Source organism: Tachysurus vachellii, chromosome 7, assembly GCF_030014155.1.
Source record: "Tachysurus vachellii isolate PV-2020 chromosome 7, HZAU_Pvac_v1, whole genome shotgun sequence".
Taxonomy (NCBI): Eukaryota; Metazoa; Chordata; class Actinopteri; order Siluriformes; family Bagridae; genus Tachysurus; species Tachysurus vachellii.
This window is the reverse complement of record NC_083466.1, coordinates 12,559,716-12,568,032: the sequence shown is the minus strand read 5'-3', so window position 1 is coordinate 12,568,032 and position 8,317 is coordinate 12,559,716. Positions and strand designations below refer to the sequence as shown.

The window sequence follows — 8,317 nt, the reverse complement described above, 5'->3', positions numbered from 1 at the left end:
CAATTAAAGACTTTTGCATGATATTATATTCAAGACACAAATAAATCCAAGTACTACAAAAATAATGGTTTATATGATTATGATTTTATTAGAAAGACAGTACAAAAGCAATACAGTTCACAAGAAAGGACTTAATGGTTATGCTGATTATGCAACAAAACTCATTTGATAACTCTTGGGTTAAACTTGACTGATGGATTAATTGATGGTATAAATACTGCAAATTGTTTATTTCTTGGGTAGAAGAGTGATCATGATATATTGAATAGTACTGATAGAGATAGTAGATGGAGGGATATAATAAGTAGTATTGAAAAAGAGAGTAGTAAATGGAGGGACAGAATGAGTAGTATTTTGTTGTAAAGAATGTACATTATCAGCATCAAGACAAGAACAAACATCAGCTAAAACAAAGGTAATCAGAAATTCAGAGGATATTGCCTAGACGTGGTGTTGTTAAACTAACGTTCTTAATCTATTAACTGCATTTCCACTTCAGGGTGAACACTGCTCTCCTCACTGGACTGGCTCCTTGGTTTGCTACTCGGTTCTGTGTGAGGATAAAAAGGGCCAACCAGCCAGTTGAGTGGTGTGTTGTTAACCAAATAATCCATCACATTGTCAATAGAATCTCTCATTCGTTTCAGCTGAACACGAGTGTTTATGAGCACTGTGTCGGAAAGGTCGCTTAGAGCTGCAGCACTGTTGAACCTGGTGTAGACATCCATGGCCATGTGGCCAATGGACAGTGTTTGCGCTTGGATGTTTTGTGGCAGGCCCTGGAGGTTGGACACGAGGGTCAAACAAGTCGTCTGTAGCTGCTGCGTCATGTTGCGAGCAATGGCCAAGGTCCGAGACTCAATTAGCTACAAATGAGAAACAAGGTTTTTATAAGGCCTTTTAACTTTAACTGTTATGTTTTTATCCAAGAAACAGAAAATGTGGTTTTTATAATGTGTACCTCTGCCTTGTTTTCTGTGTCACAGTCACTCCGAGATGTAGACTTCCAGCCCATTAACACGCTCAGTTTTTCAGTGACCTTCTGGTTGGCGCCATCAATGTTCTTTCTTGTGTATTCAATCTAATGAAAACAGATTAAATCATTCAAAAGTCAGTCATTACTGAGCTGTTACCCCATACATCCATTCAGTGTGTTTATCACAGGGACATGGGGGAACCTGAAGTCTATCCCAGGGCACGTAGGGGACACTCTGAACAAAGAGCCCCCCACCCCCACCCCCCCACACACACACAATTCTTTGAGTGGGGGAGGAAACCAGAGTACCCATAGAAAGTGTTTCAGTACGGGGACACCATGCAACCATGCAAATGCCACACACAGGGTGGAGGTAGAAATCAAGCTCTTTCCAGGTCCCAGAGGTGCCTCCAATCCTACTCAGTTGAACTTATGACAACATGTGGTTCTGAGAAACTTTACCATGACATGTACACAGTATGAGTCTAAGTGAAATTTGTGTTGAGCTAGAAATTAGGTTATTATTATTCAGCTATTACATTATTCAAACCAAACCATTTGCATACTGGAGTTGATGCACATGGCTCCTGACATTCTCTCTTGGGATTAGCCTATTCATAGGTTACAAAATAAGACAAAAATCAAAACAGACTCTAGCTACACAGGTCACCTACCAGATCCATGGTGTGGTTTAACTTAGAAATGGACTCTTGGCTGTTCTTCTTGGCATCATGAACCTTGCTGATAGCTTTCTGGTAGACCCTCTGTCGCAGCTTGGTAGAGATTGAGCCCAGTCGCACGTAGTAGCTGGGTTCATCGGTCTGATCCACAAAACCTGTGGTCATATTAATCTTTTGTTCTGGAAGAGCATGCAAAAGGAACAGATTTGAGAACATGAGGTTAAGTTGATGTTTAGAAATTTCCACTGGAGTTATATAAACAAATGATTGTGCTACACTGAAAACAAATAAATACAGATTTGAGGTCATTGGTCTCTTGGTTGAACTTAGCCAGATGACTGCTGGAATTGCTTCAGTTACTTATCAAAAAGGCCTTTTTTATTGGCTTTCATACGTTGGACAATAATGACATGACAATAAGCCTCTTGAATATTATAAGCCATTTAAGGACAGCTGTTGCATAATTTATAGAAAAATGAGGTTGCACTATTTTTAGTGCAACATAACATCCTACATTTTTGCATGTTTTTTTAAAAGAAAACAAAGATTGGCCATGGCACATTGTTATTCTAGCTTATCCAGTGTTGACTATAATAAACCAGAAATCACAGTCTCACCTTGGCTGTCCTCAGGTGCAGGCAGATAACGGTCTACCAGGATCTCAGAAGTGCTCAGAGCATTGTACACACCGCTGCTCACTAGCTTTGCCACTTTGCTCTCCATCATTGTGTGGACACCACCAGTGACAACCATCTTTGTCTTCTCCACACTCTCCTGCACTACTCCTCTGGTGCGGACCATCACATTAGACATGGTCTCCTTGGCCCCATTCACGGTTTCGGTGACCTGATCTTTAGCACTGCTTACAAGCTATAACGATTGTTAAGAAATGTGTCACTGGTTATGTTAAAGAATCTCTGCTACAATAAAAAACATAAATAAATTAAGCATGGTAATTAAAAAAACTTTTTTGGTTTATGTTTGTTGGCCATATTTTTTTTCTTCTCACCTGTCCAGAAGGCTGTTGAAGGATTGGCAGAGTCTTCTCAATTTTATCCAGACTCTTACAGGCAAGATCGTTAGCCAGACAGACTAAACAAAAAAATAATATCTGAAAAATCTTGTTCTGTGTTAATAAAATGTGTAAATCAATCCAATGTTGAAATACTTACTTTGAGGTTCCAGCTTGCCGATAATTGGTGAGGCACTGGTGAGGGCAGCTGAAGTGATCATTTTTACACCCATTTCTGCTGCCTCGCACACAGACTTGATGGTTGGATGGTTGTCTTTGGTGCTACTGTACAAGCTTGACACCATGCCATAGGTGGAGCTCACCAGTGGGAGCTTGGCTACTCGAGTAACCACATTCTAAACACCATCAAAATTGAATTAATACAAACTGCTATTATAATATGATACAGAACATTTTTGGGCTGCACTGTCAGAAATAATGGGTATCAAATAAAAGGTACTTTTTCTTGTTGGGATGACGCCATCGGGTTTACATGTAATGTACATTTAGAGCTTTAAGAGCTTTTTGAATTAAAAAATGTTCTTAAGGTTCAACAAGACTGTGGAACAGAAAACCTTTATTACTGATGTATAGTATGTATAAATAGCTACAGATAGACATTACAAGGTGTAGAAATAACATCATTTTAAGAGAAATATATGTACACACCTCATTCATTATTTCCACAGGGGGCATGTTTCTCACTGTAAAGTACATACAAAGTCTATTAAACCATATATATTTTTGTATGTATGTATATATGTATGTAAATATGTATAAGTATGTATATATGTATGTATGTATATATGTATGTATATATGTATGTATGTATATATGTATGTATGTATGTATGTATATATGTATATATATATATATATATATATATGTAACTATATGTAAATATATATTTATATGTGTATACATGTATATATGTATATAAAGGATAATATTTATAATATTTAAAAACTCACCAGTATTTCTGTCTTTAAATCCGGAAAACAAACACAAAGTTTCCTGTCAGCTGCGATGAGTAAACTTTCCAGCATGAGGATCTTATCTCGCTTTTATAGTCTCAGACCATCATCTCGCGAGACCGTGAACGTGGCCGCGTGTAAAAAAAAAAAAAGTAGGACAAAGGTGAACGATTACGTCATTGGGACTTTCTCAGGTCACCTCATGACGGATTGTCTCGTGATGAACCTTTTTTTTTTTTTTATTAACAGGTATAAACAATTGAAATACATTTGCTAGGGGGAATAAATAGTATTACACAAAGAAACACACACAAAAAAAGAGTACATTCCTGTAAAGCCTGAATAGACTAAATTAAGCATGATAATTACTCATAAATGAATAATTACAAACTCTTATACATTCCTAAGAGTTTGTATTTATGGAATGTAGTCAGAAAAAAAATGATCAAATACATCAATAAATACATACAAATAAATTTACACCCAAACACGCCTGTTACGGTAGACATACAGTATTTTCTTGACAAATAGTCTACAAAACATATATACAAATGTATGTATGCATGTGTGTGTGTGTGTGTGTGTGTGTGTGTGTGTGTGTTTTTTATAGGCTAAAGGTAGTAGACCGCACTGTTCCTTAAACTAGTGGTCTACAGTAGCCTATGCCATATTAGATGGAACAGATCTGTGTTTAAACTGCGGTGTGGTCAGTCTCATTGCATGGATATGATAAAGGATTGGTTTGGTGTGGCAAAAATAAATATAGCATAAAGCACAAGCATTAATATTGTTTGGGACTCTAAAAATATTTCTGGTATGTCCTAGAGTAATTGAGCAAGCTTGCTGTAGCTTTCTGAAAGATGTCTGACTCATGGTCAAGTAATTTCCCCTTAGACATGCCTAATCTGGTTAAAGGTCCACACATCACGTTAACACTTCCGTTAGTGTGTTGTAAACGGTGTAGAGAGGCTTAACAAGATTTTCATTAAGGTTACTACAGTATATTTACTGCTATTTTATGTGGGTTGTTCGGTTTGTTGAAAAACACAGACAATAGTAACATTTTCTTTAATACAACAAGATATACTCATTAAAATTTTTCACTCAAAGTTCATTCAAATCAATTCAAATTTATTTGTATAGCGCTTTTTAAAATTGACATCTTCTCAAAGCAGCTTTACATAAACATAGAACAAAAGGTTATTATAAAGAATAATATAAAGATTAATATAATATAATTTAAAAAAGTTAAACTTTTAATTTTAAAAGTTAAATTTTTATTGCTGGAAGATATATTACTACACAATTTTACTGATTCAGACATTTTCAGTATCTGCTTTATCTTGGTCAGGGCCGAGGTGGGTTTCAGACCTATCGTGAGGTCACTCGGAATAAGGCAGGTATACACCCTGTAAGGACATCAGGCTGTAAGAGGTCAATACAATATAGGAAATCTTCCTATAGGCAAGTTTTTATAAGTTGGAAAGTAACCACAGTAACCCAATGGGGGCAACGTGCAAACCTGCACTGACTGAAACATCAGAATTGCACTGAAGACCCTGGAGGTGTGAGGTCATAACATTGCTTCTAGAAATCAGCTCTCCCATTTTGAAGGCAGAAATACATAATTTCAATAATTTAATTCCAATATTCCTGTATTTAGGCAAATTATCACTTGAAGGTTTTCTCAACCTGTTTTCAGGCACTATAAGCATTCAATATGAAAAGTATGACAGGCCAGACAGGACAGTAAAAAGAACTGAAACTTGAGGCTGTGAACTTGAAACCCCTGGAGCTACGTGGACATTTCTCAAAGGTTTAACTGCAGTGAACAAACAAGCGAGTACAATAACCTTTCACTTCATCACTGCCACCTTTAGACTATGATCGGATGATATGAAACATGATTTATACTCATTTTTATTGGGTCACATATCCTAAGTGTCACTTATATTTGAGGAGCAGTAGAACAAAAGTTTACTCTGAGCATTACAACATAGTCAATAGAATGATGTCACCTTACTGTTACAATGGAGCAGATTCTTTATATTTTGTCAGTTTTCACTAATCGATATTATATCGAGTCAAAAACTATATAAGTCAAAAACTGATCATATTACTAATGTCTTTGTGTTTTCTGGATCCTACATTTAAATTATTATTTTTTTTTTGACAAATAACCAAAATTTTTGTTTCCTAATAAAATGTTTGCTTCATTTGTATTTTTTCTGACTTGTTTGCTAATCTGTAATCTGTATTTACGGATTGGTCCATGTGGGCTGTTGTAGTTGCCAGCGTTCGATGTCCTAAAATGAACTTTATGCTGCTACTTGACTCCAGTATAAGTCACTGAATAACTAAATATAGACAAAATCCATTTCTTTTTCATCCTAGCAAAACCTAGTCATGTCTTTAAAGTCAGTTTAGCAAAACATTTTGCTCATCTTACATTTATATGATGTTTTAACAGCAGCAACAGACCTAATAACAAGAAATAAAAGTATTGCTGCAAGAATGAAAGAAAGAATGAATGCATGAATGAATGAATGAATGAATAACTAAATGAGAAACAAAATACTTGATTTTTGATTCTGATCAATATTGACAATGGCTTGTTAAAAATAATTTATTTTTTTTGTGTTTACTTTGCTTATTTAAAATGTATCTTTACAACTATCTGCCTATCAACCAAAAAAGTCAGTTGCGTTAGCTGCACAAGAAAAGTAAAGTATTATTTCTTCCACAACCAGACACACACACACACACACACACACACTGTCAGACAGACAGACAGACAGGTACACACAGACAGACAGACAGGCACACACGCAGTACCTGTAAAATAACTCTGTGCTATAGCGACATCTAGTGGACCAACTGGTATACACTACACAACATAACGCTACACTCCACACAACTACACTGCACTGCACTACACAATACACTCTCCACTCTACACTACACAACACTCCACTCTACACAACATTACACTGCACTACACAATACACTCTCCACTCTACACTGCACTACACAATACACTCTTGAATCTACTCTACACACTACACAACACTACACTCCACTCTACACAATACTGCACTGCACTACACAATACACTCTCCACTCCACTCCACTCTACACTCCACTCAGGCGTTTAGCAAACATGGACCCCATGAAGTGTCCAATTTCAATTACAGCAGTAAAAGTGGCTGACGACAGTTCAGTGTTGTATTTTTCCAACATGTAGTTTGGGTGTGGGCAAGTAAACGCTATATGAATGTGGTCTGTGCTAAATCCTTTAACCAAAAGCCTGACAGTCACAAATGCTTTAGCCTACATAGCTTTAGCTAACACATACAATAAAGTGCTACATCTACTGAACTACTAATGTGACCTAACAACTGCACAAGCCAAGAGATAATTTTTAAGGATTTCTACTCCCTCACTGATGTAAGAAGCACAGAGGTAGCACATATCTCTTACTATATTATATTTTTATACACTAATTATAATACTAGTCTCTGTCTTTGGACTTTATACTTTAATTGTGTATAATTATAATTAGTGTATAAAAATATAATATAGTTAAAGCTAAAGCTATATAGGCTAAAGCATTTGTGACTGATATATATATATAAATATAAATATATATATATCAGTTCTCAAGGTCGGTGTGTTGGAAAAATGGGCAAAGATCTGAGTGACTTTTACAAGGGCCAGACCATGATGTCTAGACGACTGCGTCAGTGCATCTCTAAAACTGTTCCCAATAATCAGTCGTACACTTCAGTAGAACACTAAATCTCTGTCGGAGTTGCTTCTCTGGCTCATGGATATTCACCCAGAGCCAATAAACAATGAGTTGAATGAGAAATAAATTGGAATGGATTTATCACACTATTTCACATCCAAGTCTACATCTCTAGCATCTTTCAAGGTTGAGGTAAGTTTCTGTATTTTAATTCTTTCCATCAAAACCTTTTCGATCCAGAAATACTGTCATCACCATTCACACAACACAGCAGCAACAATATATGTTGAGGCTTCACTTTTTTTTTTACGAGTGCAAATTGTCAGCTGTATTGAAAGGAGAGATTTTTCAAATCCAGATGTTCTCTATACACATTGTAATAACGTTAAGAATGAACAAGTTTGAAAAAGAACAAGATTGTGACAAGACACCATTTACCATGATCATTTAAATAAATAAATAAATAAAAAACAGACATGCATACATTCCACCTTATAGCTCCAGGGTCCTGGATTCAAGCCTGAGTTCAGGATACACAAAAAGGAAATCAAAAAAAAGCTTTGGGGCTGTTTTGTAGCTGGTGGAATCAGAGCTGTTGTCACGACTAATAGAATCATACTTTGTCAAATACTGAGACATTTCAACTCTAAACTTGATCAAAACAGACTTAAACATGGAGCTTTCAACAAGCTAATGCAAGAAGAAAAAAAAAAACATACTTTCTACTCAAACTAAAAAATTCTTAAAGAATCTGTATTTGAACCATACTACTGAAAAATCATCTAAACAAAAAGAATAAAGAGTGTTCTGCATGGAGAAGTGGACCAGTCTCCCAGTCTCCAATCTTGTTAGGAAGAGATAGTGTTATTCTGTTAGTCACAACTGGAATGAGTTGTTTGGGTTATTATGAAATAAATAATAGAAAGG

The 8,317-nt window shown here is 36.0% G+C and overlaps 1 protein-coding gene across 1 annotated transcript; it reads right to left on the bottom strand.

Moving 5' to 3' along the window:
* Positions 1–65: 65 nt before the first annotated feature.
* On the bottom strand, positions 66–3,751 carry plin2 (perilipin 2). The gene is made up of 8 exons (XM_060874378.1): positions 3,640–3,751; positions 3,338–3,372; positions 2,829–3,024; positions 2,666–2,748; positions 2,274–2,526; positions 1,651–1,835; positions 962–1,081; positions 66–866 (listed from the first exon to the last, which is right to left on the bottom strand). Exons 2-8 carry the CDS (start codon positions 3,362–3,364, stop codon positions 471–473), a joined length of 1,260 nt encoding a protein of 419 aa, XP_060730361.1. The 5' UTR covers positions 3,365–3,372; positions 3,640–3,751; the 3' UTR covers positions 66–470.
* Positions 3,752–8,317: the final 4,566 nt, after the last annotated feature.

Excerpts from the sequence above, each read along its gene's own strand:
- plin2 (XM_060874378.1), bottom strand. The coding sequence starts at position 3,364 with ATGCCCCCTGTGGAAATAATGAATGAG. Across the intron at positions 1,836-2,273 it reads TGCACCTGAGGACAGCCAAG|AACAAAAGATTAATATGACC; the intron begins GTGAGACTGTGA and ends ATGCTCTTCCAG. Across the intron at positions 867-961 it reads ACACAGAAAACAAGGCAGAG|CTAATTGAGTCTCGGACCTT; the intron begins GTACACATTATA and ends TCTCATTTGTAG.